Here is a 25,551-nt window from a genome sequence, read left to right as displayed (position 1 = left end):
GGGTGCAAAATCTGTGCTTAATAAACACAATTAGTTAAAGCAACCAAAGAAAAACTACTTTTTAATTGTCAAGGTTCAAGCGTCCAACTACAGCAATCAACATTATGGTGACATATGGTACACATTATGGTACAACACCTAAAATCTCAGTTAGACTAAATGAACTGCAGCTCCCAGTGATTACAAGTTTATTTACAGAAAAATGTTTACATTTATACACCCCTACACTGTAAAAAAAAATTGTCCTGTAAATAAACAGTAAAATACTGGTAAAGAACTATAAAATTATGTTTATTTTTCTCATATATCTACAAAACATTATTTGAGACTTAACAGAGGTTTATATTTGATAGAACATTTTTTATTCATTTTGGAGATCATTGGTTGCATTAGTTGGGTTCATGACCCTTGCCTCTTTAATGTTAATGTTATTCTCTGCTTGTTGTTTTTGTGTTTGTAAAGCATATTAGTTTTGACAAAAAGTTTCAAGAGCTGTAATTAAGTTGCAAATCATTTTATAGTTCTTTTACTGTCTTCTTCTTTATAGCAATTTATTTTTAAAATACCTCCTAATTAAAACTCCAGCTAACTGATTTTATTTGCTGAAACTGTGCACTTAAATTGACCAACTGCGTGTGTTTATAAAATACACAATTACTACCTTAAAATAAAGCAACAGGCAGCATAATACCGTTTCTCTGTCCGTCCTTGAGGTAAACACAGGCTCTGCTCTCCTGCACAATGGTAACCCACAAAACACACAACAGGAGTTTGACTGTTTCAGTATTGTTGCTGTTTTTTTCTTGATTTTACAGTAGCTGGGTTGCCAGTAATCTACTGTATTTTTACAGTCTGTTTCTGTAAATGAAATGTACAGCATATTACTGTTAAAATAAATTTCAAATGCATTTCACACATTTAGACCCTTTAATCCCACAGCAAAATCTTTGGTTTTAACAGAGCACTTATATGTCCGCACTAAAGAGTGTTAAAGTGAGACTGAAGCAGTGATGAAGTTCCTGATAATGAAGTAACTAATTGAATGAGGATTAAGTGTTAGTGCCATTACGGATGCACAAGCCAGTGCACTCTTAGTGCCGGTCCCAAGCCTGGATAAAGGAGGACGGTTGCATTAGGAAGGGCATCCAGCGTAAAACATGTGCCAAATCGAATATGCGGATCACAAAAGAGAAATATATTGGTAGAAGAATGCTGAGGATGGAGCCACCAGGAAGGAGAAAAAGAGGAAGGCCAAGGAGGAGGTTTATGGATGTGGTGAGGGAAGACATGCAGGTAGTTGGGTTAAAAGAGGCAGATGTAGAGGACAGAGGGGTATGAGACGGATGATCCGCTGTGGCGCCCCCTAATGGGAGAAGCCGAAAGAAGAAGATGAACACCTGTGAACAAGCAGAATCACTGAAGGAAAGAGAAACAAGAGCAGAGAAACACAACTTACAGTCAAAGCCATAGATGAAGTCAACTGAAAAGAAAACACATTCAATATTTTATGATCTCAGCATTAAACAAACCCCAAAACAGCATTTTTAGCTTTGCTTATTACTAACCAGGGTGACTTTATTTCTGTCATATGTATACAAAAGCTCTAAATATATCTTTAGGTGTTGTACCTTCAATTAAAGTCACCATATTAGTGAACAGTGTTTGCTGTAGTTGGGCTCTTAGACCATGACATTCTAAAATTAGCGTTCATTTGGTTGCTATAGTAACAGTGGTTATTAAGTGCAGGTTTTATTGTAAGAAAAACCCAAAAGAAATCATTGTTAGATGTTATTCGCTACAGTATGTGTTGTGAAAAGTCACAACAAACCAAACACCACCAGAATAAAAGCAAATAGTAAGAACATTCAGCTACATCATTTATTCATGCTGCAATGCATGCTGGGAGATTTAAAAGTTTGTTACTAGCTGCCATGGTTGAGTTTTGTGTGCTGACTCCTGGTGTGTGTCTAAATAATGCTGTTGCTTTCTCCGTGAAATATTTGTAATCCGTTCTAACAGTTTTAAAAAGTCCACAGCTTTTCTTAGAGACTCAGATTATAATATTAAATGAATTAGAAGCTACTCATCACACACTGGTCAAGATCATGTCACAAGGTCTACAGATGTCATCATCCATCTGTTATAATTTCTCTTGACTTTTTATTTCACGTGTTTTACAAATACAGCCACAATCCCCAGAGACACACTGATGTTAAAGAGTCACAAGCAGAACTAAAGCAACCACTGATCTCCAAAATGACAAGTCAAAAGAGACTTTCTCAAATATAAACCTCTGTTAAGTCACAGATTTGGTGGCTTGTGCTGTTTTTTGACTTGTTTAATCATCCTGTTTTATTCAGTTAATTGTGTTTAAGGCTGTGGCTGTATGTCAGATGCAGTTTTGTAATTCACAATATCTTCTTCTTCTTCTTCTTCTTTCGGCTGCTCCCATTAGGGGTCGCCACAGCGGATCATCCGTCTCCACCCCCCCTGTCCTCTACATCTGCCTCTTTCACACCAACTACCTGCATGTCTTCCCTCACCAAATCCATAAACCTCCTCCTTGACCTTCCTCTTTTCCTTCTTCCTGATGGCTCCATCCTCAGCATTCTTCTACCAATATAACTCATGTCCCTGCTCTGCACATGTCCAAACCATCTCAATCTCGCCTCCCTTACCTTGTCTCCAAAACGACCTACATGCGCTGTCCCTCTAATAAACTCATTTCTAATCTTGTCCATCCTCATCACTCCAACGAAAACCTCAACATCTTCAGCTCTGCTACCTCCAGCTCCGAAGATGTTGAGGTTTTCATTGGGAGTGAATTTCACAATAATGTGAGAGTAATTCACAATATACTGTTGTATTTTAACTAAAAAAAAAAAAAACTAAATTACTCACAATGTATTGTTTTATAGAGGATTTTTTTGTTTCAGTAATAAAACAGCATGTTACAGTCAGAATGTGGTTGTTTTTTACACCTTTTTTTTGTTACAATGTATAGGGGTGCATACATGTTCTTTAAGAGCTACAAATAAAAGGTAGAATAATTTACCAATGTTCAGAGATACATTGCTGTACTGTAGGATACAGATCAAGTGACAAAGCATTTGTACTCTTTTAGGTATTTTCTTATACCTTTCTATGTTTGTGTGTAGATTGACCATATAATTTAAAGTCCAAATCCATCCTTAATTTTTTTTTTTTACTTTTGACTTCTTTAGTTTCACAATGTACCAATCAATCTTTTTTTTAATCTGCAGATTACAGAGATTTTATTTTATAAAAATATAAAAAAGGTAAAATTATTATTATTTTTAGAATATTTCCTCTCAGCATATCTATTCACATATACTGTGAGTTGCATAAAATAAAATGCTGAAATATATAATAATAAAAACTTTCAGTAAGTTTATTCAGATATACTGGGAGTTATACTGGGAGTTATACTGGGAGTTATACTGGGAGTTTTTCATCAAATAATTGTTTTTTTCACCCTAGCTTCTCTAAACACGATTTATACAGCAGTTTGTCCTGCTTGTTTAATGACACTTGGTGTTCAGTGCTTTGCAGAATTGCTCTGCTTTGTCTTTGGGTGGTCGCGTTTTAAACCAGGTCCCAGAGCCTCCAGCAGCCCAGTGGAGCTTCGCGCCTCGCGCATATTAAAACCTGCGCGGTTTCGAGAGACGGTGAACTTGACAGCTCGTCTCGTGTTCCTCCTCAGATCTGCTTCAAGGATCAGAGGGATTCTTCGGAGGCTGCAGGATGACAGGGGTCATCAAAGGCCACCTGGACCCTTTAAAAGCTCTGTGTAAGACCTGGACTGCGCACAAAAACGCGCATTGCTGAGAAGAGCTCAACACCGATCAGACCACTGCAGCAAACCTTCTCTCTGAGAACCATCGACTTTTGAGAACATGCAGACTTTTCTTCTGGTTTTGGTCCTCGCTCTGATGAGTCTGAGCTGCCTGGGGGTCGAACATCAGCACAGCAGGCAAAGCCGTCATGCCGAGCATCATCACAGGGACCCCGGGGACAGGGTTGGAGGAGATCATCCTCACACTTACCCGTTTTACATGCTGCAGCTTTATCGAGACTACAGATCAGTGAGCATGAGGAAGACCACTACCAGTGCAAAGCCTGATGATGTGCACCAGACTGACTCTGTACTCAGTTTAGTGGCCAAAGGTACGTTTTACTTTATTTTAATTTCACAAAACGTTGTGACGTCACTCACATTGTGTGCATTCAGAGACTGCATGATCATGGTGTAAAACTACTGGATAAATAATGTAATTCCTGTAAAGTTGTTGCTTTAACTCATTCAGTGTTTAATTCATTGCTGCACAGTTCCTTCACCAGGTTCTGATTGTGTTCAGTGCAGCCCCCCAGTCAGACACCACACATTCTATAGTCAAATAAATGTGTATTCTGACTCACGCATTTCTAAAGCCATTTTCAGATACTCTTTATGTCTCTGGTGGTCTGAAGACCCCTGGTAGAAACTGCACGGCGCGTATCGTGAAGCTGCTCGCGCACACGTTATCTGTTGTCTGATCCTCCCCTTTTAACATCTCACTAGTGTCAGTGTTGATTCACTTTAAAGACTCGCTCTGTTTTATGTGCTCGAGTGTGTGTATTAGACCATCAGACACCAAATACACATCCCTCCCCGACTCGACCTCCACCTCCACCTCCCCCCTGCTCACATTTGGCTCACAGGCTCTTTGCTCGAGCTGAAGCTGGACTTCAGCTGCCTTCATGTTTATTGCTCGTGCTTTGGTTTCTTGGTTTCTCCAAGTGAAAACTTTGATTGCTTGTCTGACTTTTGCATGATTTTTCTCCCCCACATCAGATTGTCATCATGTCGGTGAGAGGTGGAAGGTCACTTTCGACATGTCTTCACTTTCGGGCAGCCCAGAAATCCGTCTTTCTGAACTCCGCTTGCGCGTGCGCTCCTTCTCAGCCTCCGTGGTGGAGCTCTATCACGCGCGGAGCAGCGCACCTGAGCAACGCGTTTACGTCGGAACCATCAGGGTCACTCCGGGACTTTCCTCCTCCTCATCCTCCTCCTCCTCCTGGAAGGTCTTGAACATAACTGATCTCCTCACACACTGGCTGCGACATGGAGACAAAGAGCAGCGGCTGATCAACAAATCAGATGATGCATTGAGCGTTGAGGAAGAGGGCAGCAGTGATGCTGGTCCTGAATCTTCTCCAAACCGCAAAATTCAACACCTCACCACGGACCGAGTGCTGATTGTGGTGTTCCTGAAGAGCGCTTCGTCTCCGGATCACCAGATCAACCCCAGTTTACTACAAACAGTACAGCACTCCAAACACGTCCTTCTCAACAGACCTGTTCACACGAGGAGACAGAAACGGAACCGGGTCGAACCGGGACATGTCCGAGAGGTGGCGAGTGAAAACGGAACCATGACCGGGGCAGAGTCCGGACACAAACCGCTGTGCAGGCGCGTGGACATGTGGGTGGATTTTGATCAGATCGGATGGAATGAGTGGATTGTGCATCCAAAACGCTACAATGCGTACAGATGTGAAGGAGACTGTCCAGTTCCCCTGGATGAAACCTTCAAACCCACGAATCACGCCTACATGCAGGTGAGACTTCATCCTTCACCTTCATCTAAAACCTGATTTAATAATAACAAAAACTTGAGCCAACAAACAAGGCCAGTTTAACTCTTTCTTTCTTTCTTTCTTTCTTTCTTTCTTTCTTTCTTTCTTTCTTTCTTTCTTTCTTTCTTAAACCATTACGTCATTTGTAGACAAATTTACGATTCTTTATTTATCCTGCATTAGAGTTGATAGCTGTTTGTAAGACATTATTAAATGGTTAAATTTAACTTTATTTCTTCTTTCTGACTTTATTTCTATTTGTTTTGTAAAACAGAGCCTGCTGAAACTTTACCATCCCGAGCGCGTGACCTGCGCGTCGTGCGCGCCCACGCGCCTCAGCTCGCTCTCCATGCTGTATTACGAGGGTGATGACGTAGTGTTGCGTCATCACGAGGACATGATTGTGGATGAATGTGGCTGCCAGTGAAATTGCACTGACAAAGACAATTTTTCAGCTCTTGCGCTCTTGGATGCTGATTTTTCTGTGCAATTGTGATTAAATGGAGTCAAGACAAAAGCCACTGGTCTACTGAGAGAATTTGAATATTTAATATTTAAATAAAATGTTTAATATTTTATTTTGGACGTGGAACCATTTCTATAATCTTTTATATGTGTACAAAATGTATATACGACTAGTTCATACTAACAAAATATATATATTTTAATAAAAAAATATTTCCTTTGTAAATGTTTCTGTTCTTTTATATTGTTTTGTCAACATCTATTATATACTGTCTGTACAATGCAAGATACTTCTTTTGTGAATAAATTAAAAGTTAAAACATGGAGACACTGAAACTTGATATGACACTTGAAACATTTGTGATCTATAAGTAGGGTTTATGTTTGTTTGTGAAGCTTGTGTAACTTTTCAATTCATCCAAGCATGAACAGCCATATAGCTTTATTCTAAATTAAGCCAGAAGTCCATCATAATTTTCTATTGTCATATAATTGTCTATTATATGTCGGCTATTACTGGGTTGGGAGTCACCCAGTTAAAAACATTTGGGAATCCAACACAAGTCCAGAAGCTTGTTTTTAGTTGTTTAGTTCAACTGTAATCAAGGTAATATAATTAACACCAACTGCGTTTCAGCTAACTATTTCAGCCCAACCACAACCACATATTAAAAACCACACAATATATCTTAAACCAACTTGAACAGTTAATCATTATTTTGGGATAAAGAGTTCTTTTTCTTAACCTATGTACAAACATTGTACACCCACACTTCCCCTGTCCCACACCCAACGTTTGTAATATATATTACAATATAAACATTTTTCACATCCTCATTGTTGGGAATCTCATTCATATAACAAGGTATCAATCAAGATTTTAGCAGCTGTTGGGTATAATTAAACTAATCCAATCTGGTCGATTCTTTCCAACACATTGACCCCAGTAGAGCAGAAATCTGAAACTTGTTCAGGTTCCTTAATGACTCTGGTGTTATGCATTATGATTGCACAAGCACAACACAAATCTAGCAACGTAAACAAATCAGCACATCATCGGGTTCATATCTGTTTAATAGCAAAAATGCATTTTTTGGACTAATTTACAAAGTATTTAGACAGAATTTTAATATTATGTAACTGTGAATAAGGACTGGATGGACGCTTAATAAATAGTGGCTCCTTTCTCTTGACCCTTTTGATGAGCTGTCACTTTTATCAAAAGAAGGTTGGTTGGAAAAACCTGCCTTCAGCATGTTGCAAACTGGAGCAGATACACAAAATGCTGGAGACCCCGGCCCCTCCCACACAGCTGGAACAGCCACTTTAACAGATCAGACAAGCCTGGCCAAAAACCTCTGTCTCAGACAGCAGGTTATACGAGCAAGATGATCAATCAACATCCCAAATATACATTTTCAGATTTTTTTAAATGTATCATTGTTTAATATTTTACATTGTTAAAATATATATTTAAAAACCTTTACAAATTCATTGCAGTCTCTTTGTTTATAAATGGTGACCTAAAAAGCAGTGCAATTTACTAAAATTTAATTAGAAAAACATGACAATTTTCATTTACTGCAAATGAGCATAATTCCCTAATTCCCAAATGTAGTAGAGATATTTAAGCTGTTGGAGCTGAGGAGGCAAAATAAATTATGTGTTTCATACAGCAATCAGGGAACAAAATCTGGAATCTGTAAATACTGGAACCAAGAAGACACCAGTGCCTGTATATGCTAGACTATAGCTATAAATCTGTCAAGAATGCCCCAATAACACATGTTGATTGGCCCTGCCAACTCGGTTAACTGCAGCCCTCTTAAACTCCAGCTGACCTTGTACTCTAAAAGAAATCAAGAACAGATAAGCGAACAGGAACAGGAAGTGAAAGTTTTGTGAGCAGTTTTCACAGGAAGCCACTAAACAAAAGGTCAATTCTGTGAAATAAAATCCTCTACAAACTGTTGGCAATTAAAGTAGTGACAAAGAAATCAAAACAACACAAAAACTTGCAGCTCAACACTCACCGCATTGAACTTGTTTGTTGTTGGCAAGTGTCAAAGCTACTGTTTAATGGTATTTGAAGCTTTTTGAAGGTTGTCAGTCTTTTTTAAAGGTCCCATTTGCACAGTGTCAGTGTCTAGGATTACAGAGCCAAGTGCAAATCCTGACAAAATGACCCAGAGCCTGGAGACAATGAAGGTGTAAACATTTGTTAATCTGGGGGTGGGGTTGGGGGTTAGGTGTTAGCAGCATTTGAAGAATAGGTGGTATCTGGAGGTGTGTGAAACATCGTAGAAAGTGGTTATTATTTCAGTTGGGTGGTCTGGGAAAAGGTTGTAACAGAAAGTGACAAACAGGAGTCATAATAAACCATGTGTGATACCAGTGGGCAATTTTCCATTTATCTTACTGAAACTGTGAAGATTGACAGAGTGTCTGACTTTATTTTGGACTTCAATCAACCTGATGCTCGCACAGAAGATCCTTTCAACACTCTTTGCACTATTTGACTCTTAAAGTCTTAAAGACATAATCACATAAAGATTTTAGATGGTGTCCTTTTGAATCTGGTTCCTCTCAAAGTTCCTTCCTAATGTGTTTGGGAGTGTGTATGGTGCTTGTGTGCAAGGTTTCCCCATGTCTATGTTCTTCTGGTTCTCTGGTTTTCTTCCCACCTCCCAGAAACACATCTACACAACGCCTGGTGATGGACTTTACCTCCAGGCTGCAGTGTTGATGCAGATTCACTCTGACCAATATCAAAATGTTTTAATTAACGTAGGTGACCATGTTACCTGAGTGTGTGCTTTGGGTTTTTTGGAAATGAGAAAATGTATCTCTGGAATAAAATACAACGAAGGGATTGTGAGTAATCATTTCTTTATTAATCCTGTAAATATTTTTTTTCAGCTGGTGTACAGGGTGTGTCATCTATACATACAGTATATCTCAGGTCCCATCGGTTCTAAACCATAGACCTGTGTATAGGTACCATTTAATTGTTTTCCATTTCAACAGCAATAAAAATAAGATAAAACAAATCAAAAGACCCACAAGGCCTCTTTATTTCCCAGGTTGCAGGCATACGTCTGAAGTCTCAGTTGCTACAAGTGCATCCATAATAGATCTGTAATCCCCAATAGTAGGTTATAAATCCCCATTAGCAATTGCAAAGCATTCTAATTAAATAAATATGGATATATATTTTTATATATATATATATTTCTTTGTATATATCAAAAACATGTTCTGTGCATGTGTGCAGTTCGCATTCCTTTCGAGGTTAATATGCTACTGAGTGACTAATTTTAATCCGTTCTCTAGAAGTTACGAGTATAAGTGTTTCTAGTTTTTGCAACAGTTTACATTATTTGTATTTCATCGATTTGATCACTGCAATGACATCAACCAACTGTGTAGTTTGTTTGGAATCCCCCCTCTCTTACACTATAATAGACTTTCTTAACAGTCTTACTTTTCACATGCGACTGTTTTTTGTTTTCCTTTCTTTTTTTAAAATAAAAAATACAGAGAAATGAATTTAAGGAGAAAGCTACTGAACACAAGGATTAGATATTTCAAATCGTACACTGCCACATCAACTAGTTTCAAACCCCAGGTCAGTGTTTCACTAACGTCTGAAAATCCATCAAAAGCAAGCACCATTTAGAGCTGCTTCTGGTGATGTATAGTTCTTTAGCTCCTAATCAATACTACTAAACACTGCTACCAAAATGGCATTCAAACCGAATCTCACTCTCTGTGGAGGCCCACGTGCCGAGACAATGAGAATAAATACCACATTACCACATTACAAAATGACTGAGTAATCTCAACAGTGGCTCATATTTTTGCACATTGCTGGTTCATGGCCTTTTCATCTGAGACATCAATTCAACTTATATAATGAAAATAAGATAATAATAAAATAAAACATTTCAAAAATAAAATATAACAATGACAACAATCAATTAACCATTTGCAAATGAATTCACTAAAATACTTTGAAAACTTTGTGGAAATTGTAAAGGTAGACTTACAGATATTATGTTTCTATAAGTTCATATATAGATTTCTCTGCATTTTACAACTGTTTTAATTAATCACACTTCTGCAACGTTTTTACATTTTTTGTGTGGTAATGTCTTGGGTTGTCTAATGTAAAATAATGTTTAAAAAAAAAAAAGCAAAATCATTATATATATTATTCAACAATAGTTTTTGGCATAGCTGTTAGTGGTAAGTTTTATAGGAACCATACACTTCTGTGTATTTTAAAATATTTAACCGTAAACTTTGGCGCATTTTGGTTTGAATAACATTTGACTGCATCTTGATTTGACTGATCTTGATATCATATCTGTTTTCTATAATGTGTTTCTAATCCCAAAACTATTTTGGAATTACATTACAGCTAAAATGCTATGAATTCCACCGGATACACAATGACACAAGCACATAAGCTCACAGTCTTTAAATGTCATTCAACTAAGATAACTAAAAATGTTTTAATATGCAAATTAAGCTTTGTGTTTTAAGGAATGATGCTAAAAAAACGAGCATTGGTCAAAATATCTCTGACATCATCATTTCTGTTCCCGGGTGATGCTACGTTACCACATGATAGTGGATTATTTGCATAATATTCTGAGAGTTTGCTCATTTCAGATTCACACCATGATATGTTTATACTACATTTCTCTCTGACACTATTTTATTATCTCTAATGAGTTGTGATGATCTTAGACACACTTCATTTTATGAACTTGACCCATTGTAAGAATCTTTGCTAGCAAAGATTGATCTGTATTTATAATCCATATACTCCATATTAATTAAAAGAATACATTGTCTTTGACTTAACTCATTTGTGTTATCTGGCTGATGACTGGAATTAACACAAAAATACAGGTGGTTGAGAAACTTTGAAAACTGGGACTGGGATCTAAATTGGATCTGTATCGGGGGCTTGGAAATGGTTAAATAATGGCTTGTAAGGTCATGGCATTATTATTGAAATTGATTGAATTCAGTGAATTTGCAATGACACGGCAAATGTGTAGCTATATCTTGTCTTTTTCACAAGGGCTGAGTAAACAATACCATTATGACATAATAAAAAAGTTGAAAGACTATAGCTAGACATTCATGAATGCACCATATAGGTTCAGCCTACAACATTGAGAAGCAGTTAGCAAAAAAGGTCTTTTTGGGTTTAGGTGCATCTTCTTTAAACAAGTAACCTTAAGATCTATTCTAGGTTTGAAACATACAGTCAAAATTTTCAGTATTAAATGAACCAGTGAACAGGAACATGTGTTTATGTGTACTTGGGAAAGTTGCTTGGACAGTGCTACAGTCTAATCACAGTGTTTCAAAGTGTCTTTGTTGGGCTCTGAACACGACTACACAAAATCTAATATATTCTGTTCATACATCATCCTTGAAACTCGCTGTCCTGAATAATGGCTGGTTAAACTATGTGGCAAAACAAAAACCATAGTACAAAGCTAGAAACCACTTTACAGAAGAGAAACCTTTGTCAGGTGTCTATTGCTTTGCACGTGCGAGCAAACGGGTTATTATTGTCAATTGTCTTTCTCTAGTTTCCATTTTGGCGAAACACTTTTGGAATTTTGTTCCAATTCCGATTTTCGCCACATGTCCCACGCATACAGAAACACCAGAAGACACCAGAATGCTGCAGAATAAGGTTCAGTTAGCGTCAGAATAAAAGCAAAATTTCACCCCAGCCTGGGAATTTCAGGAAATTTCACTCCTCTTCTTCCATTTTACTGACATAACGTTCATTCATGCACAAGTAGTAGGAATTACTGAAGACAAACCGTTAAAAGATGGATATAAAAAGTACACCTAAAAATTCATATCTATTGCTTCATATTGATGGTTATTGTAGCATTTATGCGGGATCTTGTGTCCAGACTAGACTGTGTGTGCACGGCTCTCTCGTCACTATAATTCCTAGCTCCTAGTATTCATATATAACAAGAGGATTTAGATTTAAAGTGATAGAAGCTCTAAAGAGGGATCAAAATGTTTGTATGCCACATTAAATAATAAATTATGAAAGATGAATAAGGAAGGGAAATAAACTCCAGCCTCCTGGAGAAGGCATTTCCCTCATAAACAGGCCACAGCATCTTACAGCAAAACGAATCCTGAGCTAGTGATATCATTTGAAATGGAAGACTTGGTTGCTACATTTGCACTTAACACAAGTGTAAAAGTCAGGCAGGTGTGTGTGTGTGTGTATTTGTGTGTGTGTGCACTCAACGGTTAACGGCTGGCATTCAGTCATATTCACTATGCCATGAGCATTTTATAGTGCCTCAGTAAGTCTTAAGTCATAAATCCCCCCAAAGATGACAGGTATAAAAAAGCAATAATCTGTTAATACCAAAAATAAAAATTTATCGAAGGCCAAAAGCTCCACTGTTCTCCATGAGTGGAGAGACAGCAATGGAAAAAAAGAATCAGAGAAAAGAAACCAGGAAAATATAAATCATCTTGGTGTAACATTGACGCTTTGACACTGATATTATAAATGTGATGTATCTGGCAAAATAAAGCATGATCAAATAATGATATCAGTAGCAGCATATGTTTGCATACATTGGCGATTTTTTTTCTGTTCCTCTTTTGGGCTGTTACGTTAATCACAGAGAGAACACACATACACAAGATTTCAGTGCATATACCGCATTATGCACAAAACCAGTACTGAAATAAAAAACCATTGTGTTGTGAGATCATATCTGTAGATCGAACTTTTATGAATAACGCACTGTATCGGAAGACTGAAAATCTGTGAGAGTTGGAGGGAAACGGTTGTGTCATGTGACTACACATGTGTGTTGGCTTTTGCATATATGTTATTAACCACAAGTGTTCTGAAATACAGTATTCAGGGCTGAGCTTTGGGTTCAGTGTACCCCATATCAACAAACTCTTCCTGCATTTCATGCCCCTTATAACACCAGGAGCCCCAAAATCCATTGCTTTCTGTGGTGCACATAAAGGCAGGCCATGCGACAGCACTCTCGCATGCTGATACAGGGATTACAGGAAGCACTTTTTGGATGCTTTTTTTTTTTTTTTTTTCTTCTTCTAGGTTTCATTTTCATTTTTATATGAAATCATGCTTTTAGCCTAGTTCTCATTGTAGATTTGCTTTAAAAAGAAGCCTAAAAGCCATCTATTGGCAATGATGTCCTTTGCTTGGTTTTCCACGTTCTTGCAGTTCTTGATGCTCATCATGTGTCTATGAGAGAAGGTTTGGGTGTGGGAGACAAGTCCTAAAGTGAAGAGAGAAAGATTTCAGATAAGGCATTAAACATATGCAATATGTAATAATTCCAATATTTTAAACAAATAAATAAATATATACGTTTAAAAAATGATAGGGACAGTCTGCATCTCACTTTTATTAATTATTGTCTTTATTTAGTACAGTCTTACCAATTATTTTACATCCTTATTGAGATTTATGGTTTGGCTACAAACCACAATGGGGATGTGATTATCCATGTCTTTTTTTTGCATCATATCAAAAATCCTACATTCAGGATTCTACACTATTTCTAGGTCCGTACTTTAAATGTAAGTAAATACTGAGTGTAGAACTGTCCATGTCAACACATTCTTTTAACAAAAGTCCAGATATTCTTAATTAAACTCTGATGGACACTTGATCTAAAATGGATCATAAAGTTGCCTACAGGAAACACATGTTTGTGGAGTCCATGCTAGCTCAAGTTCAAACTGTCATTAAAGCAAAAAGGGTACATACCAAACACCAAGAAACTCTAAGATAATAAATAAACAAAAACAAAAACAAAGTTCACTAGTGCTGTCAGACTTCTGAACCCCACTGTATTTTAGGAGGTATTGTTTTTCACCATTCATTAAAATTCACTGAAAACAAAAACAACGGAATTATTTTCTGTAATGATTTAAATGTTGCATTGGATAAAATAAAACATCTAAAAGAACAAAGAAATAGGTTTAAAATGTTTAGTGACAATTTTACTAAATTAATTAATTAGTAGTAATTATCTCTGCATCATCCCATCTGGTTTATTCTGTAAAAGTATTCTTGTAGGTTTATTGCTGCTGCTTGAAACCTGATTAAATTCCCATGTGTTAATGGGAAGTGGTTTGCTGTGCCTGGACAATAGTACCATCTAATTTCCTCTTTAGTTCATATTATGCTGCAATGCTACAAAAACACTTCTCATTCTTAATACTGTGCATGGGTAACGTTTTTTGTCACTGCAAAATGACACTTCATATATATAACAAATATGGACACGGAAATAGAAAAAAAGCAAAAAACTATTAGGTTACTAGCATTAGGTGTTTTCTATGTTGTGCAGCTAATAATACAAATAAACAAGGAAGCTGTCTATGATGTGAAAGTCCTTATTTTATAGGAAAACAGAGAAAAGAGAAGTGTGTAGAATGCAGCGGTTGGAGTCAGAGAAGAATGTTATTACAGGCCAAAAAAAAAACACATTTTTATAAGAATCTTCTTTTGTTTGTCATGTTTCGTGGGATTTTTTAAGTTCCTAGGTACCATTAGATTATGATAGTCACTAAACTCCAAAATTAGTCAGTAAATGGAGCTAAAATTTAGGTTCATGTTAATAAACAGATGAAGGCGTAACATTTACACTTATGTGACTTTTAGTGGAAGCTCCAGAAACCTACTGTTAGAAGGTTGCATCCTGAATATGTAGTTTGTGTAGTATGTGTGCCTCCTATGCAAGCGATCATGTAGTGTGCACTTCCGTAGATACACCAAAACACAAGATCACACATTTAAATTCGTGTTGTGTCAGCAATTCTGAGATTTGGAAGGTGGTGTAATTTGCAATCAGCATCAGTCACTTCGCAGCCACTGTAATACTGTAATAATTTCGTAAACATATGCATCAGGTTGTACACAGTAGGCCAGTTAATCCCCATGGTTAGCAGGATTAAGTAAACCAGTGGCATGCCTTTAGCCTGTACCTGGACGGCCGAACAAGCGCCGCTCACTGCTTTACTCTCCGCAAAGTGGCACATTTCACTATCTGAGCCCCTCCCTTCTTCACATCCACAACATCCGGCTATCAAGCGCGAGGAAGAGGTGGGGTGACGAGCAGCGGAGTACAGCAACAGCAACAGCAGCAGCAGCAGATGGGACAGTCCAGAAAGTGTGTGGGGGGGAGGGGGTCAAGGAAAAAGTGGAATAAATGATGCAGAATTGGAGAGTTGATGAAGAAGTATGTGAATTGGAAAAAGAAAGAAGGAGAGGCATCAGGAAAATAGAGGTGAAGCCAAAAGATACAGTTAAGGTCAGAAGGGAATAATGGAAAGATAGAGAAATTGTGAAGTTCATCGTAAAATGGGAAAGGAAATAGGAGAGACAGAAAGAAGAAGCATCAGAAATGTGTACAGGTAAAAAGCAGTGTTGCACGCAGAAGGACAAACACATTTATAGTTTACAGAAAGAAGAGTTTTAATGAAGAACACTGGAAATAAAAACCCACAAAGAGGAACCTGAACAGATTAACTGAATAAAATCTATGATTAAAAAACAAGAATCAGATGCCATTATTACACAATAGGTATAATGCATGATTCATAGACTTATGAATAAATAAGGTCACTTGTTGTCATTACCTCACATTCACTGTCTTTTAGGAGGCAGATTTAAGACTCCCTTGCCTTATTCATAATGTACACACAGTGTTGAGTCCACAGTCTTATTGAGTAACATATTTTACCATTTGAAAATATGCTTGTTATGAGTTTTTGCTGTAAAAGGTTCCTCCTTTTGGGACAGAATGAAAACGAGGTGATGAAAAATGAATGGCAGAAGCATGCTGGGGAAAACATGACCATAATGGCTTTGGGATGTTTAGGAAAATTTTTAAACGGTCATATTAAAACGGATTAAATGTTTTTTTGGTTAGGGATTTAAGAATCTATTCACACAATGCTAAGTTTCACTTCAGCAATGTTTGGTAAAAGTGAAATATTGTGTGTGTTAATGAGGGATTTCAATATTATTACATAACTCTGTTTGGTCTTTTTTCTTTCATTTAAATCTACAAACTAAATATTTGTAAAAACAAGCATAAGTACCTCACTGGAAATAAAGTTTCTCAGGGCTTTTGATTATTCCAGGCAGCATTAATAAATTAGCTAATTAGGAAAGACAGGTTTTCTTCAAATTAGCTTTAATTTGTGAAACCAAATAAAAACCACACAGTCAAACAGAACAGGCAAAATATTTATTTCATATCAGCTTTTTATTCTATCTTAAATTTACTGTCAATTTTAGTAGGAACTCAGGAACACCTGCACATTTGGTCTCTAATCTAATCAACCAATCACACAGCAGCCACACAGATTAATTTCACACAGATACAGGTCAAGAGACATGTACATTCTCAAATGCTTTTCTGCTCATGGTTATAAAGAGTGTTTATCTGAGGTACCTTAGCCTTCCTGTCAGCTCAAAAGAGGCTAGTTATTCTCTTCTCTCTCATCAGTAAGATGTTATTGCCTGCAGAACTGCTAGTTAGTGAAAGTTTATTTGAATCTCCTCAGTGCATACATGCATGATTGGCTAACTAGAAAATTGCAAGTAGATGTGCAGGTGTGCAGGTGTTTCTACTAAAGTGGACGCTGAGTGTATATGATCTTTGTAATCGTTATGCTTGTATGTCTTATAACACAAAGCCCCTTTGTAATAAATAAAACACATTTTTACTTGGATGTTCTTTTCTAAAAACTGACCTATTAACTATTTTCTATTTGAAGCAAATCAAATTTCAAAGCAAATAAAGACTAAATATTGCTGTGCTTTTCCAACATGCCCAGCTATTAGCTATTACCACTCAAGGCAGCTAAGGTTTGTCCATAACTGGAAGCTAGATCCAGGTTTGCTCAGGAGCCCACCTTGCTTTCCCGGCCAAGGATGGCGTAGCCCATGAACTGCTCTGCATCAGCATCCAACTCATCATCTTCCTGCTGCCCATCTATAATGAACTCCTGACCCTCACCCTCACCTTTTCCTCTCCGAACCACCTTCCTCACGACCTACGCCACCCGATGAGAGTCATGGAATCGAAGTGGAAACAAAGGGAGCAAACAAGAGAAATAGATGAAATGACAAAAACTTAAAAGTTTTACATAAAATAAAGGTACAAATGGAAATGGGCATAATCTAAAACAGCGTTTTGTTGCGTTCAAGAGGATGTGAGGACTCTAAACAGGAACCTCTTGTTCCCTTTCTCACTTACTTTCAAATCATTTAAAAAGAATCATTTCTTCAATGCCTTGACCGTACTGCCACTCTTTATAGTCACACCCTTCTGTCTTGCTCTTTCATTCTTATTAGATCTGAACTATGGAAGTGAAAACGGGTTTGCCATGGTGCTCTTAGCATGTCATCTTTGGCATTCTTGATCTTTGCAATATTTGATTGGACAAACAGTTGCAAAGAGAAATGAAAATGATACAGCAAAATGTTTGAAACGTGGCAAAAGGCGCATCAGTGCCAGTTCTACATTGCAGGGCTGATAAATGCCTGTGCCACACTAGAGAAAAACTGAACCTGAAGTCACAATTTTACAGTAGATCTAAAATAACAAATATTAAACTTATATGTTCAGTGTAGTTTCTGTAGTGTGAAGGAATGCAGAAAATCTGATGTAAAAACACAATAGACCGTGCATGAAACAAAAACAAAAATAAAACAGCTACACTGAACTGCTGGGTGTATTTGTTGTTTGTTGCTTGCATGAGAAATTCTGCTGGACTTAATCAGGATCAGTGACTGGACCTTCTGAGAATAGTGGGTGAATTTTTTAATGTGGGGTTTTGCCCAGGTTCATTCCCCAGGTTCAAAAATCCGTCATGGTAATTGGGACCACTTAGATTTGAAGCCTTTATAAATATTTTAGTGTGGACCAGGCATTGGATGAGTAATTATAGCAGCTGTGGAGACACATTTGAAATTGTCACTCAGTCACTGATTAACAGAACAGATTAACAGTGAACAAAACAATTATTACTGCAATAATCATTTTGTCAGAGCTGTTCAAAGACGATCCTTTCATTTGAGTTAATGAATGTTGAAGTGACTTTGCTGCAAGCAACGGGCAGTAGGATGGGAAAGCTGACCTTTTTGGTGACGATGTTGCCATGCTCATCTGTAAACTGCTCCTCACTCACTTGCTCTCCAGGAAGATCCACAGCTTCATCACCCTATGTAATATATGACAGCATATAAGCAGTGAGAAAATCCAAAAGTAATAGAAAAAAAAACAGCCTCGGGAGGAAGATCAGAAAAAAAAGAAAAGCTACTGAATGCCTCGGTTTCCAAAGCAAGTGTACCAGCCAAATGCAGTGCTGTCTTGCTTAAGATAGCTCAGCTGATGGTTTGTGTCATTTTTAAGATGAGTATAATATACTGAACATGCAAAAGCCATTAGATGTCAAAAATTTCACATTATAGAGAAACACAGTGTACATATTTTTTCTTTTGTCATTTGTAACTGCAAATAGTGCTTCCTTGATAAAGCCACTGAGGTGTATTCACGTCATGTCTCCAGTTATTGGATTAATCCAGAATGAGAAACATTTACAGTGAAAGAAAACATGGCAGGTGAAACACACATTATAATGCATTTTTGATGTGTACTACTAAAACACTGCACACTGTATTAAGTGTCTAAGGTAGGAGACCCTCACCTTTCCCACAACTGAATCATGACTACATCACTCTCTTACTAACTGACATAACTAGGCGTTATTTTAACAGACATTAATACTACATCACTATCATTCTAACCTAATAATAAAATAAGAATCTAAATGAGCAGTTAAGAACTCACTGTTAATAGAAAAGAAAAAAGAAATCCCTCCAGAGTCCCTCACTGATCTTTCTAATCAGCATCCACAACCTGCAATAGCATCTCAGATTGTTTTGTAATTAAAACCGATGCCAAATGGGTAAAAAAAAGCAACACATTCAATCTTTACTTCTTACACAGCTTTAATTTGAATCTGCTTTGGGGGCTCCTGCATTCCATATTGTTTATTAATTAATGAAATTAATCCAGTTAGTTTACTAGATTACTACTAGAACCCTCTGCTGATCAACACACCCCTAACATGTTGGGCATAGATCATCATCGCCATCCCACATATGGACCAACAGTATATGATTATAATGTATGTTATGTGTAAAATGTACTGTATATAATATATTTGATGTACTATTGACATTGACTTTTTATTTTATTTTAGAAAATTGACATATAGTCATATTGCATGAATACGCCATACACACTCACTCCAGAATGTTAAACATGAAATTCAATAAAATATGGACACTTTTAATTCATTTTCATATTTACTTCCCCAATAATTATATTATCTCTGAATGCTTGTTTCATTGAACAGAATATTACAGCAAACAGGCATCCTGAGCATTTCAGAATAAGTAAGCTAAATAACATTTGGAGCAGTTCAATAGAATTACGACTATGCATAAAGGTTAACAAACAGTAAATCTGAGCCGTCTCAGGCACTAAAATTGATGATTAAAAATGTATTTTAAAATACATTTTTTAAAATAGCACTCAGGATATACAATACCACATACATTATTTATATAATTTAAGAAACAATCCTATCTCCCTCTGCTATTATGGCAAGAAATATGTAGGCCTCTGGTTGAGAAACACTGTACATTTGTATATTATTTTGCTAGAGTGTAGAAATGCCATTCAGGTCGGATTTCACGTAGCTATCTAAGATTAAATAATATCTAATATTCAATTTATTATATTAGACCCTATGCTAATCTGTGTTAAGTTTATTATTTTGTTATTTCAGTGGATTTTTTTTGTTTATTTTTTACTGAGGAGTGAAAAAACAATAGACACAAAGCATCAAAAAAGCAACATCACACATGAGCGACACGCTGCATTTGACTCTAAAGCGATGGTAGGTGAAGACTAAAATTATTTCTAATTTGTAATTGAATAAAGTCTCAATAAGACACCCAACACAACACCCCTGAAGAGACTGGGGTTTGAGTTAACACTTTTTCAAACCTCAATTCTTTTATTGGTCTGCTTCACTCTGGGTAACAGTTTCCTATAACATTGTTTCAACTACCTGTGTAGTGTAGTGACCTAGTAAGAGTGATGCAGTACAGTCCAACTCCATTTCTGCATTCCTGTCCAACTAATATCTCCTTATATGTTCCTTAGTCTGTTTTTCTAAAAAAAATCATCCCAACATCACTAGCAGCTAGAAATATTATAGTACTGTATTAGATTTCCTGCTAGCTCTGACTTCATGCATTTTTTTTAGAATAAGCAATAAGCTTTACTTCATACTAACGATCTCCCACCTCCGCCACTCCCCTTTCACACATTCTGATATACCTTCAGAATAACTCTGCGGCGCACCACTCGAGTGGTGACGTTCTCCTCTTGGTCTGGCATGCTCTCATCCTCCCCCAACTCACGATCGAGCTGCTTGTGAATGTAAGTGAGCACTGATCTCACGGTGCCACTCGCAATGTGCAACACGCTCTGGCAGCTGAGCACCAAGAAAGCCAGCACCACAAAGCTGAAGAGCAGCTCGGTAATCAAAGTCCACATCACGTCTCGCACAATCACAGCCACATACAAGGGTAACTGCTCAATTCACACTGCTTCCAACCCCAGAGATGCCACGGGTTTGTTAACTTTTCCGTTTCCTCATTACTGTTCTTATCTGAAGGGCTGTGAGGGTCATTTGTCAGAGTCCATTCCCTCTCTCGCTCCTGGTGGTCTAACGTCCCTCTTTTCCTCTGAGCTCCCTCAGCTGGGTGGTGGGAAGTGTCTACCCAAAAAAGAACAAACTCACTCTCTCTCTCTCTCTCTCTCTCTCTCTCTCTCTCTCTCTCTCTCTTAAAACCCCCCACCCCCCAAACCCCCTGTCTCCAGTTGCACATGTGATCTACAGCAACACTTTTAGAGAAGTCAAGAAGCTTTTTAATACCACCTCTGAATGGCTCAGTAAGACTGTTAGTATCTTTAGGACAGAAGCAGAAATAACATGTACTGTAGATATTAATTGTACTCTCTGGACTGTCTCTAATATCAAACATCAAATTCAACCTTCTGACATGGTTGAAACAAAGCCAGTTATGACAAGAGAGGTGAGCTTTTTCCGGCTTTGTTCCGACTATGTGTAGCGTTAACCTCATGAGGAATTTTGGTAATAGAACATTTATCCTCTCAACTGGATGCAACTATATTTAATGACCTTATTGTCCATTCTATTTATTAAAATCTAAATATATCTTATATAATCCCTCCCCCAACAGCAAATGTAGCAGCAGTGGCCATAGTGAGGGTGAGAGAGGGCAAAATGACAGATGCTATATCTGGCACCAACAGCTCCTGTCCTTCTTGGGATGTCTGTGATTGTGTGTGTGTGTGTGTGTGTGTGTGTGGGTGTGTGTGTGAAAGAGAGAGAGAGAGAGAGAGAGAGAGAGAGAGAGAGAGAGTTCATGTTTTTGTTTTGTGAAATATTAGACTCATTATTTTGAATGTGGACTCATTATTCAAATGGAGACAGAGTTTGTTTCTACTGACATCATCAGGCTCTTGTTACATCCTGTATAGCAATTTTAAGTATATAAGGTTTCGATTGAACCTATTCAATCCAAGTTAGTAGTCAAACTGGCTAATCATGGCTAAATGGCTAAATAATGACCTTTGCTCCTCTTCCTGGACCACTGCAGACATGATATCTTGGTAAATCTAAAACATTACACAAAACACAAGTCATCAATATTATCATTAATGCTATCTGGCTAGCTTATTGCTAACGTTATATATTAGTGTCCGCAATGCTAGTCAATATTGTCCACTTTGCTGTAAATTTTTTTAAAGTCAACATGGCACATGAATGTTTTACGTTCACTACATTAGATCAGTACAGAATAGCCATCTGAGGCTGTATGAGCTTTTTATGAGCTTTACATGCTCTGGCAGAGCAACTAAATAAGAAAAGAAAGGGATGTTTTCTCCCACTTTGCATGTTAAACATGCCCAGGTGGGAACAGCATCATTGCACAGATTGCAGATTCAAGTACCTCTTACACAGCATTCCAAGTGTTACACCTCAACTTCACATCAGTACCGAACAAAATCATCATTCCTGACAATTCAAAACATGTAGCCATGTGCTAAATGCTCTGCCTACCATTAAAGTTCAGTCACTTACATCAGGTAATGTGTGCCAGTATAATATACTCTGTCCCTTGGAAAGACTTTCCGATTTAACTAAACCAAAGAAGTGCAAGTGAACTGACAGATGACTTTATGGCTGCATTATTTTTTAATCTGGTAACTCCCCAAACCCTATTATTTTATGTCAGTGTTTGCTTCCCAACAAAGCTCTTACTTGTCCTCGGAGGCGCATATCTTCCCATCCTCGCAGATCAGGAACTCTGTGTGGGAAGCCTAGGCCCTTCTCAAATGGTTGGGTTCCCCAAAAATGCCCACGCAGGATCTCAGAGTGCCCCATGTCTCGCACTGGTTGGAGTAAAGCTTCCTGGGACAAGTGTGACTGGCTCAAATCTCCATCCACTGTTGCCCTTACTGATGACATCATTGACTCCTTGGTTTGTCTGAAATTGGCTGGTTGTGAGGTTCCTGCCCAGTTCTGTGTGGGATCTGGGATGGGATGCCATCCAGGGCCAGTCTGCTCTTGGAGGTAGGACAGGAAAGAACCACCACTTGATCTAAGAAGAAAAATAAACTATTAACAAAAGCAATGGCAACATATGTTTGTTTGGGCAAATGTCAATACACTTGAGTTTAAAGTTTAAAGTTGTTTTAGCCATTATTAAAAGTTTTTGTTTTGTTTTATTTTTCTCATTTGCAAAGCAGGGCAATAATTTCATTTTGGAAGTGTCCCAAAATGTAAGACTTTTAAATATTGACAGAAAGTAAAAAAAATAAAATAAAAAAAATTATTATAAAATTTATACCAGTGGCAACTCACCTGTCACCGTTGCGATCAGCCAATCGGCTAAGCCCAGGAGACTCACACATTCGAGCGTAAACCCTCTGCTGTCCTGCAATGACAGACAAGCCTTCCACTAAGCCTGTGTCATCTTTTACTCCCAAACCTCCAGTGTCTCCTTCTGAAACTTTGCTGCCTGCACCGACCGCAACCTCCACTGCCTTCTCATCCGACTCCAACCCTCGACCTCCATCCAGCCCATTGATGTTGACCCCTGTTCCAGGAGAGGTGGCACTGGGTTCTGAGTCTGCCCCAATCGACTGGTCCTCCAGCAGCTCAATGGACCCACTTAGCCCAATGGGACCACGCCCTGTACATGGTGTGGCACTGCCTGGTCTGCCCATACTCCCATAGGACAGACCCTCTGAGTCTTCAGCGTTGCTACACTCAAGTGAGGAGTCCTCCACGGCCACCAGACATGGGCTTTTGCCTGATGGCCACACCTGCACCTCGGACATCTCCATGAGTGTATCTTCTTCAGTGGTGGCTATGGGAGCACCCTCCATGCTAGACACTTCCTGCCAGTAGGGCTCGAGCCCCGTTGGTGAGGCCAGGCTGTGCTGCAATGAGGCTGGTGAGACCAACACGTCCTGAACCACCAGTCCATAACCTGGAGTGACAAAAAGAGAGGCACACTGACATGCGCCTCCCCACCCTATCCCCTCCATAGGGCCCTAGGAGGGGTGTGCTCTGAACCAGGGAAGGGTGGGGTAGGAAGGGTCACAAGAGGGGAAAAGGTAAGGATAACCTGAAGTTGTGGGAGGGAAAGATGGGATGGGAAAGTTCTTGCAAGCCATTCCAGCCAACAGCAAGAGTACAGGCAGCGGGAGAACAGCATTCAATACACAAGTTGTTATCTAATAATACTGAGGCTGTTCCGCTGTCTGACACTTTACAGGTTACTGCCACCAGAGAAAAGGGCAGAAGGTTAAATCTTGTTTGTTAGCAACCAGGAAGCAAAGACACCCCTACAGACCTGGGACACACCACCTGCTTATAGACACACGTGCATAATGCTGTCATGCACTTATTCTTCAAGTCATATAATTTCTAATTAATGTCAAGCTGCAGAGCATGCATGCAAGCAATCATATACTCAGGTTTACCTGTCTGGTTTCCCCCCACAATATGTTAAAACTGTCCAAATGCCAATTTGAGTGAAATAATCTTTTTTTGGTAACCAAACAGAAACAGAACAACTAATGACTGAAAAACATGGCCGTCACCATCAACAAACAAAAAAAAAAAGAACAAAAATGGAAAATCTAAACTGACATAACGATCTAATATACTTTACCATTAAAGTCATATTCATTACACATTTGATAAAACATACAAGAGGCAATATGAATTACATGGATATGATTTTGGAATACATATGACATAAAATGAACGAACTGCACTAATGTAGATAAAAAGCATCTAACAAAGTCTTACTACTAAGCATCTAATAAAGCATTGAATACATTTTTACTGGAATAAAACTCTTTAAAAGTTTTTTACAATTCAAAGATCCACATTCTAAAATAATTATACAAGTACAGAGGACATTTTGTATATTGGGTGACCGAATGTGAGAACACTAAAAAAGCAATTGAACTGTTTGACCAGTCTGTAACCCCTGACCTGTTTTACAGCCTTGTGCTGATAAAACTTTGTCCAATACACAACACAAGGTTTCGTTTACCACATGGCCCTGGAATGCGAATTCAGTGAAAGAATATGCTTTCTCACATGACCTCAATGTCTAAGCAAAGTTGCATTTATTTTGTATTATTTTGTGAAAAAAAATGTAACAAGAACCAAAAAAAGGCCTAGGCACAATTAATCTGCATACTTTTTTGTATTTTGGTATACTCAATAGTTCAAAGTATTTTTTTTTACAGATTTCTCCAAAGTACAAATGCTTTCTATTCATTTTTTTAAAGAAGAGGTGGTAGCGCGATGGTTAAGGCATTGGCTCAGAAGGTCACAAGCTCAAATCTCAGCATCACCAAGCTACCAATGCTGGGCCCTTGAATAAGGTCCTTAACCTTCAAATGCTCAGTAGTACATTGCTTTTGATAAGGGTGTCTGCCAAACACTATAAATGTCAATTCTATTACACTGATTACCTAAATGGTAATATTTCTAATAATAACAAAAAGGCAGTATGATTAGGCATTTAAAATAAAGAAGAAGATGGTCATTAAGGATATAAGTAGATTGTTCAAATGAAATATGTGTTGGATGGAAGTTCAGAGGACTGTAAGTCCACACTGCTTAGTTTTATTCCTTTTGGTATGTTTATTTGTAGTAAATGTGTTTTTTGTGTGTGTGTGTGTG

General features: G+C 37.9%; 2 protein-coding genes across 3 annotated transcripts in view; one reads left to right on the top strand and one right to left on the bottom strand.

The window, feature by feature from the left end:
* The first annotated feature begins 4,630 nt into the window (after positions 1-4,630).
* spaw (southpaw) lies at positions 4,631-6,301 on the top strand. The gene is made up of 2 exons (XM_046841994.1): positions 4,631-5,622; positions 5,915-6,301. Exons 1-2 carry the CDS (start codon positions 4,897-4,899, stop codon positions 6,065-6,067), a joined length of 879 nt encoding a protein of 292 aa, XP_046697950.1. The 5' UTR covers positions 4,631-4,896; the 3' UTR covers positions 6,068-6,301.
* A 2,676-nt stretch (positions 6,302-8,977) lies between these two features.
* Positions 8,978-25,551, bottom strand: part of ank1a (ankyrin 1, erythrocytic a) — a 49,267-nt gene continuing 32,693 nt past the window's right edge. The window contains exons 38-43 of one of the 2 annotated variants that reach the window (XM_046842093.1): positions 23,206-23,836; positions 22,603-22,942; positions 18,313-18,396; positions 17,086-17,226; positions 15,148-15,245; positions 8,978-13,430 (exon numbers count right to left, since the gene is read on the bottom strand). In XM_046842093.1, coding sequence (XP_046698049.1) covers positions 15,171-15,245; positions 17,086-17,226; positions 18,313-18,396; positions 22,603-22,942; positions 23,206-23,836 — 1,271 coding nt within the window. In that variant the 3' untranslated portion in view covers positions 8,978-13,430; positions 15,148-15,170. Of the gene's footprint in view, positions 13,431-15,147; positions 15,246-17,085; positions 17,227-18,312; positions 18,397-20,588; positions 21,065-22,602; positions 22,943-23,205; positions 23,837-25,551 lie in introns of those variants that run through there. The other variant, XM_046842092.1, reaches the window with a different exon arrangement.

Source organism: Silurus meridionalis, chromosome 27 (assembly GCF_014805685.1).
Source record: "Silurus meridionalis isolate SWU-2019-XX chromosome 27, ASM1480568v1, whole genome shotgun sequence".
In the NCBI taxonomy this organism is placed as follows: domain Eukaryota; kingdom Metazoa; phylum Chordata; class Actinopteri; order Siluriformes; family Siluridae; genus Silurus; species Silurus meridionalis.
The sequence above is the reverse complement of the archived record's forward strand: the minus strand, read 5'-3'. Positions and strand labels throughout refer to the sequence as shown.